This window comes from Rhea americana, unplaced genomic scaffold, assembly GCF_003343005.1.
Source record: "Rhea americana isolate MKP2758 unplaced genomic scaffold, rheAme1 scaffold_147, whole genome shotgun sequence".
NCBI lineage: Eukaryota > Metazoa > Chordata > Aves > Rheiformes > Rheidae > Rhea > Rhea americana.
This window is the reverse complement of record NW_028185561.1, coordinates 1183606-1196694: the sequence shown is the minus strand read 5'-3', so window position 1 is coordinate 1196694 and position 13089 is coordinate 1183606. Positions and strand designations below refer to the sequence as shown.

The 13089-nt window shown below is 37.1% G+C and overlaps 1 protein-coding gene across 2 annotated transcripts in view; it reads left to right on the top strand.

Annotated features, from left to right (window-relative positions):
• ME1 (malic enzyme 1) overlaps window positions 1-13089 on the top strand; it is a 194956-nt gene that overhangs the window by 105781 nt on the left and 76086 nt on the right. The window contains exon 6 of one of the 2 annotated variants that reach the window (XM_085299197.1): window positions 4186-4289. The exons of the other annotated variant lie outside the window; for it this stretch is intronic. Within the exon in view, the coding sequence (XP_085155323.1) occupies window positions 4186-4289 (104 nt within the window). The remainder of the gene's footprint in view (window positions 1-4185; window positions 4290-13089) is intronic. 2 annotated transcript variants of the gene reach the window in all.

Below are 13089 nucleotides of genomic sequence, written 5' to 3'. Positions count from 1 at the left end.
TCTGTGCAAACTTAGATGAGGTGGAATCTACAGAAAGCATTTGCACATAAGAAAATGCTAATATTGTAAAGACAGCAGTCGTTCACCTTTTTTTCTTTGTGACTATGTGCCCTGTTAGACCAATCAAACTGTGGAATGTTTTTCATTTCTAGGATGTGGCACGTCGTTGTCCCAAAACTTCTGATGTGCCATCCAATTGCAATTCTCCTTGAATTTTATAGCTGTGGCTCTGATGCAAATCATTTTGCTTTGCAGAACTGGAGGTCTTTGAAGTTTTTAATGGCACGAGGGGAGCTGCTACTCTGCAGCATGACCGCACACCAGGCCCTTTGCAGGTGGCRTTGGGAGGTCCGGGGCCCTCTCTGCTGATGTCCTCGTGAGTGGAAGGGCTCAATGTCATGCAATTCTTGGTCCTTCACCTCCAGATTTCCATGAAGCTGTTCACTGAAATATGTATCTATTCCAAAGAAACTCCTGGGTGCCAAATTTGAGAATAGATGACATTTCAGCATGTTTGTTCTCTACTGATGAAGCACATAAGTATGCAGTTCTCTGTTTCTCACTAGTTTTGCAGATAAATTAGAGCCAGGTGCACAGCTCAAGCCGTGCTTGAGCTTTGATGGCTTGCTGATCTCTTTACTATAAGTGTGCTATAGCAAGATAGTCTAAACGACTTGCTTTTTTCTTAAAACCTCAAAGGTCATTACGGTTTTAATACATTCAGGTGGTGCTTCAAAGACCTGTTTGTTATTTTACACAGTTAATTCTAAGTAGATCTATATGATCTCCAGTACCAGAACCTCAATTAAGCCCTTTATTCTTGTAACCCCTTTTCTTCCATTAAAGCTTGAATGTGCTGCATTGCTAAGGCCAAATATATTTTATAACTTTTTTTTTTAATCTACACAAGTGTGTCTAACATGGAACATGCATCAGCYTTTTCAATATTATTTAATATGCATAGGAAACACAACAAAAAAAAGCAGTGTTATGTTTTGAAGGAGATTCCATTTCCAAAAGAACAAAACAAAGTTTAAGCGTTGACAACAAGCAAGGGAACAAAAGAAGCCCAAGTCATTGAGGAAAAATACCCAGTCATCATGTGAGCTTGACATACCTGATTGTAGTATAGAACTTTCTTTTCAGTAATTGTTTTGAAAACCATGAAATAGTCAATAGTAAATGTTAATCTCTTAAGATGTGTGAACACTCTAAAAAAGAAAAAGAAAAAAAAACAACCATGGATCTAGTTTGCATGGTGTTGACCTGAATAACAGGATAATGCGCTTAAGCAGCTTATTCATTCTTCAGTGCCTTTTTGAAAAAGAGAAGTTCCACAATGGTTTGCCCCTCACAGTTTAGAAATGACCACTGTTCTTTTCACTTGTTGAATGTTTAATTCTTTTGTCTCCACCCTGGGTTTCTTCATAATTTGTTCCAAACAGGACTATAAAGGAACTTCTGGGTTATTTCTTGTCGATCTGTAACGTTTGTGAAATAGAATGCACTGAACTGTAAAGGAATTTCGAACCCTTGGTGTGGCTGGCCAAGCTTTTCATCAGAGACGTATTTGTGACTTAATTGTCCATGCTGGTGAGTCTTCCCAGGCTAGAAGCTTAAACAAACCCCAGAAAGATTGAGTTAATTGTGATTTAAATATTCCAGATTAAGTTTCTGTATCAAAGATATGTGAATAAATTTGTGCATTGGTCTTAGAAGAACAACTGATTTAGAGTTCCAAATTGTAGAATTGGCTACAGATTTAAAGTGGTCATAGCTATTAAGCACTGATGTAAAAGTGGCAAAAGAAGTGAAAGAGCCTATGTTTGAAGGCAATCTTGTTGCTTATTTAGCACTTTTATTAATAGGAACACGTATTTCTCTTGAACTTTTGCAGAGTTATGGYCAAGCTGAAGCTGGCTTTTTGATGGAATCAACATGGCTTAGTCTGGCTATGAAGCATTTTTGAAACATGGCCTAACAATTTAAAAAATAGGACTACAGACTTTTTTCATTTTGGGCATTATTTTACAAAATGAGAACAGAAATTGATTAAGACAAATCCTACAGAAGTCTCCTAAAATGTCAGTTTGCCTGTTAGAGACAGGGGAAGAAGAGTTATGGGAGCTGAAGAGGGGATAAATTACTTAATGCTGAATTGGACTGTCTGGTCGAGTATGCTCTCATGGGAAACAAAGTAGCGTAAGATTACCAAAAAGGAAAGCTGTTGGCAGTAGGATTTTCTTCACTGTTTCTGCATTCCCCAGCGCGTGTGCTGCCAAAGGTGTGTGACGGGGTGGCTCTTGCTCCTGGCAGCTCGGCTTTCCAGCCTTGCTTGTTCAGCCTGTTGGGAAGCACCATGCAGCTCCCACGGGGCTTCCAGACTTCAGATTTCACGCCACTGAGCAGCTAATTTGCAATTCATGTGAATTTATTTCCCAGAGAAGTAAAATTGCCCTTTATTTTTCCAATTTTCCTAAGTTCGTTTTAAATAACTGGGCAAACTCAAAATGGAAATAAAATATTACTCTAGAGATGGTTCTTCACTACAAAATTGGAAATGACTGTAAAAAAAAAACATGCAAAAGACAGCATGACTTTAGAATGTATCTGACATCCAGCTCTTGCTAGTTTTTCCTGCAGTTCCTGGAATAGGTATATGATTCTGATTCTGATTTTACTGCTAGAATACATAGAATAAATTGAATATAGATGTAAAATGTCATCCAAAGAATATGGTCCTCAAACATAAGTGCTATGTAGGATTGGGAAAAGGAAGGGACAAAATAACTACAACGTAGTGACTGCATCCTTTTTAACAAATTAATTTTAGTTTTAAACTTTGTTTGTTCTCCAGTTCAAACAGTTGAACAAACGGTAAGTATCTTCTGAATGTTTATAAATAATATATTAGAAATATTTTGTTTTGAAGTGGTGATGTATTTAGCAATAACTTGAGAAAAAATCAGCTTCTAATCATGCTAAATTTTTGTGTTGGATTTTTTAACATTCTAACCTGGTGTCTTTCATTTTTTGTTGAAAGGAGAAGAGGAAGGAAGAAACAAATTTCTTTACAGGCTGGCACAGTAGCCTGCATTAGGATATAGAATACCTGCAAAGTTTCAAGTTTCTTACTGATTCAAATCAGTCTTCAGCTGTGGCTTGTGACCTGAAAGATCGTTCAGTTCTACAATGTAGAGCACCTGTAAAGAAAATTTGGGGACTTTTCTGAAATACAGAGAGTGGATTTCAGATTCTTAGCCTGATTCCTCTTCCAGATAGAAGACTCTATTCTGGAAGGAGAGGTGGTCTGTATTTTTTCCTTATGATGTTTTCCTAATTGATACTGGTATACAAATTTCCTCAGTGATGTTGGCTCCCCAGATTGTTGTTTTCAGATGAAAAATATTTAGTCATGTTCCTGTCCGATTCTCCAAACTGTATGGAAATACATGGAATGACTGTACGTTAGGCACAAGAGAGAAGTGATCTTATGCATTTTGAGAGATCTGTGCTATAAAAGATAATCCCAAAAGGTGTTTTTGTTTGAGGGTTCCTGGGAGAGCCAGTGAAAGTATTGAGGTAGAGAATTATTATAGCTGTAGTGAATTGTCAAAATAATTTGTGAAACACTTTGAACACATTTATTAAGTTTATAAGCTATATTTTGGTAAAAAATAAGGCCAAAATCCTGACTTTACAATAGTGAAGACATAGAATGAATACAGTTCTGGTGTGAGTGTGGACCTAGAGGAAGGTTTGCATCATAAATTTGAAGGAAGAAAAATGAAAATTTCTCTTTGGGAGAGATTTGTGAAACTTGAGGATAAATGTGAAGAAAATAAGGGAGTTTTTAAGTGTCAGAGCACCATTAGGATGTAAAGGAGAAAGAGGAAAGTACTAACTAAAGCTTTAAAAGATACTTTTGAAACGTGCCTTCCTACGTTTTACTTCTTCGCTTGGAAACTATACATTTCCTTTGATACAAGGGTATCCATTTCCCTTGATACAAAAGTGTGTTTCTTTAATCTCTTGGTTGCTTCTCTTCAATCTTTATTTAGAGGTGGATAAATGGATGCCTTCCTATGCTTAGGTAATCCTCAAACGCTGTACCCTCTTCTTCTTAGTTTAGAATGTACTAGTGTAGCTTGTTCATGTAATAGTTCAAACCTTTTCTTTTAACAGGCATTGCTGAAAGATCCTTTGTATATTGGTCTGAGACACAAGAGAGTCCGAGGTCAGGCCTATGACGATCTTCTTGATGAGTTCATGGAAGCTGTGTCTTCAAGGTATGTGGTACATTTGTGCTGTATGTTGGTGAATTCCACTGTGAAATTCCGTCTTCGCAGAAAGAAATTCCAATAGCTTATGAAAGGAAAAGAGTGATGAGATCAGAGTTGTAAGATTTCTAACCTTTTTTATTTTGAACTCAGTATTTTGTAAGTTAATCAACTGTCTCAACTATGCGCCTTAGATATTGCAGTTTTATGAATTCACTACACGTTTGCAATAAAACTCATACTGAGATGAGTGAGCTAGTTTTTCRAACTATTTTTTCAAGACTTAGATGGTTAGGTATTTGTCTAACCTGTTTGTTAGGCATCTGCTTAGTAATTCTCTATGCCTTCAATTCTGTTTTAAACTGTCATTTGTCACACAGTATTTTCAGACGTGTTTGTTTATATGCACCAGAGTGAACCATGCTTCTAGTCTCAAACTGAGATTCTTGTGGCTCTTGCATGTTTTTCCCCTCGAATCTTACATAGTACTAAATAGATTCAGAAGTATTTTGGATCTCTTAGTTTATCATGGTTTTCATGTCTTACTCAGGTACAGATTTACTATGAGGAGAATGCAAAATTGTCACCATGTTCCACCCCACATGATCACAAATTTCTGCTTCATGAGTGCGATGGCAATGCGTATATTCTTACCACAGTGTCTATGTGGTTTTTTTCTATCTCCCTGACTCCATGTACAAGATATCAGCAGTCTGAAAGCACCTATCATACTTGGCAGATATTGTTTCTAGTGCCTGTCTGCAGTTCAGTGCTCATCTTCTCTTTCCACAGATATTAGGATTGCATTCAGGTTGGAGTGACTCCCCTTCTCTTTAAAAAACAAAACAAAACCACAAAAAAATAGGATGACGTTTCCAATGCTTTGGTTTTAACTGTCGTGGTATAGACCTGTACTAAATCAGCTGTTTCTGTTGATTCCTTTTTTTTCTCTACAGAAAGTAGTTAGATTTATAATCAGAACATGATGGATAAAGTAGTACTTCTCACATGTGGAGTTCTAGCCCTGCATTCAGTGAGTATAGTTAAATTGGCCAAGTCCCTAGATCCTTASCAGAATGCATTATCTACATATATGTTAAACTTTAAAGCCAGGACTGTGCTGTGGAGCATGRAAATAGTTTCCAGCTCCTTGATCTTGGTTTGTGCCCCCCAATATGTGTTTTGCTTCCATGTTGGAACTTCACCTGAATGTGCACAAGCCTCCTTCTTCCTGCCCTGGTTCCTGTGCGGAAGAAAACTGGGCAAGGACGTGATGTTAACATACCTGCCTGAAGCACGGATTCCTCCACATGTTACTCTACTCTTCCAGTGAAAGTTGCTGATTTGTATCTGTCCTGTAATGTGTTTGTTATTCATTTTAGTATTCTCTTTCAGATAAAGTCGATAAATGCTCATCTACCTACTAGAAGGTATGGAGCATTTGAAGTTGCTCTGTGGACCAAGTTTTTAGAATTACTAACTTAATGTATTCCCTTTCTCATCCTTTCTTTAAAAAAAAACATGTGGTTCTTTGTGCTGAAGAAAATCATCAGTGTCAAGCAGAAGTTTATTTCAATAATGTTTGAAGATCTGGTTGACTTGCCCTTTTTTCTTAAACATCTGTAAAACTCTATAATTTTGAGCAATTTTTAGCGATTAGTGTTTGCTTGACCTTCTCAAAGATCGCTTTGTTCTCAGTTAAATTGTCATGGTCTACAGTGGTGTCATTTATTTTATGTTTCAAGTGGAGCACTTAAAATACAAATTTTATGTGGCTGACTTGTGTATTCTTTTGCTTGTAGTGTGACAACTGTATTATTTATGATACTCTCTGATAAGATGTAGAGAAAAGTGATATACCTAGGAGAAAGTCAAGTCCATTTATTCAGTAATTTCATATGTTCTTGAAGTTTGTATTCAACTTACCACAGGCAGACTAGGTCCTTCCTACCAAGTCTGGTGGGGTGGGTCTKACTGTTGGAGATGCAGGCTGTGATTTGCTTGACTGTGTATTGTTTTCTCTTGCTAGCCATTGTGATTCTAGGTAATTGTGTATTTTGGTTAAATACTAGTCATCTTTACCTTTTGAAAGTTTCTATGTTTCCTCCTCTCACATTTCTTATCCTTCTCTGGCTGTTTCAGAGGACTGTTTCCCTCACTACTACTCTTAGATATGTTTGCTGTATTGCATTTTAGGTTAGCTCTGCTTACTGTTAATTATTGCAACTTTCTTATTTAGCATTGCCTAATCAGTTCAGAGTATGAGGGAAGGTCCTGGGGAAATCTGTGTAGTGTTTTGAGATCTGTGGTTTATTTATCAAATGTGATTTTATTTTCAGTCATTTCCAAGATACACATAACCACAAACATCACAAAGCACAAGATCATTGTGTATTTTTAATAAGCAAATTTAAAGACAAGCTTTCAGGTGTTAACAAGTACTTTCAAGAGAAAAGACTGAAGAAATTGGAGAAATATGCTGAATCTCTATTTTATATCTTTTTCTCCCTTGTACTTCTCTAAGGAAACCAAGTGCTAGTGAAAGTGAGAACCAAGTTTTAGCAGTGTTGCTTGAGAACAGGTGGGAGTAGCCAGCCATACAGCACAGTGCACTTCATACATGCTTTTCAGCGGCTTCCAAGGCATCTTCCTAGACATGAGTATCATTTTGTTTGTCTGTAAATTTCAAAACGCAGACTTGTGAAATAACCTCCAGTTCCCAGGCTTGTCCAATTCAAGGAGTTTTCGGATGAAGAATGATATATTCCATTTTCCTTATTTTTTGACTGTCAATAGTTATACCAACAAGAAAAAAAAAAGTATTGATAAGTTAGCCTGTGTACAATAGTAATTTTATAGTAGCTACTGTTGTTTTGGACTTGGAATTGATTAAAGGGTGCTCTTTTAATTTATAAAAAATAAGAGTAAGGCTACTAGTAAGCAGTTCATTTTGCTTCATCTTGCTTTTGTTGCTCTGATAAATCGTAGATGTGATACAAAAAATAATCAAAGCAATATAGCTATGCAATCATATAGCTACTTGGCTAGAAGTGTGATAGAGGACTTACGTATATAGTCAAATGTAATTATACTGACCCCTCAGCTAAGAAATATATTTACATTTTTATTAAATTACCCAGAGTCTACATTGCATTTTATGCTGTATTTTGTACAGAAAAGCACAACTAGAACTATTTTGAAAATGCATTAAACGTGGAGTATGCTGTTCTTTTTTAGCAAATTGAAGAGCAATGGAATATGTAGGAAGTGGCCAATCTATGTAAATAGTACGTGTGACCCAATTCACTAAGATAAACTGAAGTTCAGAAAATGAGAGGTCCTGAGGGCTGTCAGGTCAGGCCAGACCAGTACAACTTAGAGTCGTCTCCTTTTGCTCTAGCAGTGACTGTCTCTGGCAGCAGCTCTAGCTGTGGAAGGCACAAGAATCCTGGTTTTACCTGTCCTTGCAACTTCCATCCATAACTAGAATTTCCAGCTGATCAGTTCAGTCCAGCTGAACAACTTTTTTTCCACTCTACTTTAATAGCTTAGAACAGTGACAGAAATTACTGATGTTCCAAGTATTTACTGCAGCTTGTTGCACTCTTAAAAATGTGGTGTGGGTATGTCAACGGGGTATGGCGGGTTTCTACAACCAGAGATCTGCAACGTTAGCTTTCAGTGACGGGTAAGGAGAATCTTGTTAAGGCTGATAACTAGGCAGTACTGTTAGATGTCTTTAACATTTTGCTTGAAGTAATAAGTTCCTAAGGCTAGAAGAACTGCTTGTGCTACTGCTAATTTCTATTGCAATGCGAGATTCTGATAGAAGAAACTATTCAAGCAGCAGCAGCATTTATGTTCTACCTTGGCCTCAGATTAAAGAGATTTTGAATGCTTCCATAGGAATCAGGCTGAGAAAGGTATTTCAATGCATTTACAGTACAAAAATGGTATGTAAGTAAATAACACAAATTAGACTTGTGAAACAATCTGAGAAACAAACTTATCTTCAGTGGAAAACCATCCTCAAAGGCTCTTAACTCTGMTATTTGGTAAAGAAAAAACCTGTGGAAAGATTTTGAATCTGTCAAATRCGTTAATTAAGGCCTTTGGCACTTTACTGTTTTGGCATATGAAGAATCTTAAAATCCTGTGTGAGGATTCTTTTTATCTTTGAGAAACTGTAATGCTCTGCCTTTTTCTCTTTTATACAGACAACTGAATGTTGATCGTTTCTGTTAGATCAAACAGTAATCACAAAAACAGTAGTTCTGTTAGAAGAATAGAAATGTTTGAAGCTGCTGCAGTAAAAATGTTATGAGGCATGTAGTATGTGAATTAGCAGCATTGGTGTTTGCCTTTTAGACTAAAATTCTTGAAAATCTCAATTTTCTGAGCTTTGTTTAGCATTGGGCGTATGTACATTAGTAAATTAGCATATGCAAATTATGTTTATGTTAATTGTTTAAACTAGTCAATTAACATTTAAGCTATTATTTTATATTAAGAAAAGGAACTTTATTTTTTTCTCCTTTGTGAAGAGATTGATGAAAATTATAGCAAGTATCTTGTATGGGAAGAGTTTTAAATTGGGTCAGTAAATGAGAGCTGAGAAATAAAGAAAAAAAACGCGTGTCGTATGAAGGTTTAGTTTCACCAACTGCAATACTTTCTACTTCTCAGCCTCCCTTTCCATTCACTCCCCACAAGCTCTTCTTATAGAAGCAAATTATTTATGAAAGAGTGAGAGTTTTAAAAAAATTGAAAATGTCCATTCCTGAAAGATTTTGGTACGGTATCCAATGTGCTATCGTTGCAGAATGAAATGTCTACAATGTGATTTTTCCCAGATGTAGAAAGGCAGARGTATATGGAAAGCATCTGGATTTTTGTTGGCATAAATTCAGTGAACAGCTTTTATTTACTTACCTATGTATGTATTTTTTCTGTTTATTCATTTATTACTTATGCCAGCAGCTGCCCTCTCTGTGGGCACGTACTGTAATTTCTCTGGACATACTGGATGTTTCTGGCTTTTGTGTTGGTATATCTCATTTTGGAGAACAGAAATCTTTTAGATGGAAGGAATGTTTTACAACGCAAGAAGAAATGGGACATTATCTTAATCATTAAAGAACTTATAATTGAAAAACTTGCTCAGAAATGGTACATTCAGCCCTATGATGAAGTGGATCATAAACCATTTCATAGGGAGAAGTAAACTTTTCCAAATGACAAGTTGTTCCTAAATAGCTGTGTTTAAAGAGGAAATTCTAAGAGGAAGGATTGCTAAACAACTTTGGTAGCTGGGGTTGATCCACCAAGATTTCCTGTATAACCATAGGAAATAATGGTTAATCATTTTATTCCAGTTTCTGTTTCTTCCCTACTTCCCTGGGGTGATGCAAAGGAAAATGTATCAATGGCTGAGAGATATTCAGATAAAGCAGTGAAGGAGCTGTGGAAACAACTGAGAGAAAAATAGGTAGAATGTAGATTTAATCAAGAAATGAGGGGAGAGGACAAAAGCACCTTTCTAATACGTAGGACTTAGCTTTCTTTGTCTGATGCAAAAAGTAATTTAAAGACTTGGGAAATTTTTTTCATATTTTGAGAGAGATTTCCTTTTCACGAATCTGGTAAAGATATCCCTGCCTTGAACGGCATTGAAAAAGGCCAGAGTAGAGAAGAACGGCATCCTCGCAACTGTCTTTCCACTGCAKACCTTTGCCATTGGAAGCCGTTGTGCACTGGGGAGATTAATGTGCACAAGTGTGTTGGAGGGATGATAGTGATTTGTACCTCTGGTCTGTCAGCAGACAGGAAACTTGAAGGAAATGCAAAGTAATCTGTTGTAGTTCTGATAGATTATTTCCTTTCCCACCTCCCCAGCCTCAAAGAGTTGGGCAAAATTATTGTTTTGTTATAAGCTAAAACCTGTGTATTTTTGATGCGCAAAAGCAACCTCRTATCACTGAAATAATTATCTTTTTGTGTGTGTGATAGTGATAGTTTTCAATTTCACTTCAAGATGCAAATAATAGTTGCGGACCCTTGAAAAGTAGTATCGTCTAGCATTTATGTTCCATTTTGTAATTATATTTTGAATAAATCCTTCCCCTCTCTTTTTGCTGTACTTTTCTTATGTTTGTGAGCTATAAACCAAGCTGCTGCCAATTGTAATTCAGCATGTTCTGTATTAAATTAACCACGATGTAGTCATTACTCCTCATTTGCTGATTACATTATTCACAGATGGTAGCATTTCACATCGTGTGTTACTTTAAAAAAATAATTTATGGTAAGTAAGTTTTATGTTACCTTGAAAACAACTTTTATATTGTTGATAGATAAATCTTAAAATACCTCAGTATTTTAATAGGTGTTTTCATTTAGGTGACTAGATTAGAATATGATTTGTTTTGTGAATAAATTAATTTGAAACAGCCCKTACTTTTGGCAAGAAGACATACTGGCAGGAAATCCACATGAAAGGTGATTATAGCTGTGCATCATTAAGGAGATGGTTGGAGCACTCAATAGTTCTGACAAGAAGTTCAGCCAGAGACTGAATACAAGAGCGTTGGTGCCTCTGTCCTCTTTTGCACTGTGGTGGTGCAAGACTAAGACATATATTATGCCTATGTTTTCCCATATTTTTCCAGTTAGAAGTGATATGCAAGAGCTGTCAGGGAAAGTGCAGAAAGAAATGCTGCTGAACTCCCTCGTATGGCAGACTCAGTGAAGATCTTTCCTTTCAGAGATTCTGTTCCTCGATGGGACTTCAGTTCCTTAGATCTTTGAGCCAAATTTTTCAAGCCTATGGCTATCAGTTCCTTTCACTTTTCAGTCAAGATTACCCTCCTAGTGGAGATCACTGTGGATAACTGGATAGGAGAAATTTGGATCCTTAGGCAGAACCCCAGATGCTGCCTTTGCTGCAGTTACAATTCCTCTYTGAACCTACCCTCAGTTCCTTCCCACAGTACCATAGGAGAAGTTTCATTTCCAGTCACTGATGTGATTGTGTTCCTCCTGGAGCTACTTGGCTCCAGGGTTCAGACATCCTTGCACACCCAGAATCCTTGGTGGACTTTGCTTGTATACTGACAAGGTACAACTATTTGAGAGGGTTGTTAGGCTGTTTGCCTGTTAAAAAAGACCACAAACTCAAAAACGTTGCTGTTTTGAAACAGAGACTGTTGCTTTGGATAATGGAAGGTCTTACGGAAGAGGAAAAGTCAAACAATGTTAAATCAGGGTTCATTTTATCCTAGTTCAGGTGGCTTCGATGCTTGTCCTGAGGAAAGTTTTCAGTTTTATGATTAATTATGATCACTTGTAACCAGTACCGTTTGCAACATTTAAATTTTCAGCAGATGATGCCGCCTCTAGGAAGTCTGCTAAGGATGCTTGAACCTTTCTCCAGGCAGTTATGCTTGGTGGGATACACTGCTTGGAGTCATCCATGTCTGTCTGTATAGGGGGAAAATAGAAGTAACTTTGCTATACTACATTTTTTGAGAAGAGATAGYCTTGTGCACATTTGCTGCTCATTCTGTTGCCAAATCTTGGGAACTCTGAGATGGAGGAAGAAGGATCAGATAGCAGTGGTCTGCTTCTAGCCCATCCGTATATCCCTTCAGGTAAAGGCGAGCAGGTTAATAGATTCGCCCCCAGTATGGATATATTATAAACATCACAGAAAGAAAAACATAGACAAACCATCTTTCTTTTTATGATTTTGGTGTCTGTATCCTCTTTCTTTTTCGCTTTTCTGCAAATTTACTTGGTGGTAAAATTTTTCAGATCAAATTGCTGCGTGGTGGTTGTCTGGCACTCCTGGACAACCAGCCCACTCTGTTTGACCTTCTACTGTGGGAGATCGGAATTCTGTTTCCTTCTTTCTTTAAAAAGTCCATTTAAATCCATGCATTGTTTTATCTGTTTGAGTCCTGCTTTGTCAAATGTGAAATTCAACTACAAACTTCTGCGCCTTCTTGTTTTTTCCAGGTTTAAAATTGTGAAAACATTTCACTCATGATACTAGATTATCTACCTTCAGTTTTTTCTTAAAACTCGGTTATGCATTGATTAATTGTAAGCTGAAAACAGACAGCAAGTGGTGTTTGACTGACTATTGCAATTGAGGTTTTCTGTCCATCCTCCTCTGTAGCTTTTTTTTTCTATTCCATATCTGGGCCTGTCAGTTCTACAGCTTAACACGATGAGCCTCAGCTTCATTAAAAATTTTGTTGGCTATAGATAGTCAACAACGACATGTCTGCTAAAAATAAGACAGTCTCTCTTGTCACAGAAGAAGCATTTGCTGTTTCTCAGTGTACTAATATTCTGTGCAAAARCTCAGAGTCCCGCTCCATCAATGTCCTTGGCAAGGGAAGCGTGGGGGGAAAAACTTCACTTTGTCATGTGAAGCCACACTCAGCTTTTGCAGAGATAGAAACCGTTCTGATTCATCATTTCCTTTCTCTTGCATGCTCTCAAAAAATGTTGACAGCTTGCCAGAGCTGTAAYAAATAAATATAAATAAATAYTCCAGAGTCTGGGGTTAGGTGACAGTCAAAACATCATCAGCAGAGGATATTGCTGGGAATGTGTCAGATAAGATTGGGTAGCGGGATGTGCTGCCTGCTTTGAGGCAGAAAAGGCCATAGTAACCGTTTTGTTTTCTTAAGGGCCATGCCGTGGCAAAGTGGGAATGAAAGCTGTTTTGCAGCATGTTTATCACTGTGCGTGGATAGTGAATCTGAATCTCCTGTAATGCAATTAGAAAGTCTTTCTGGAT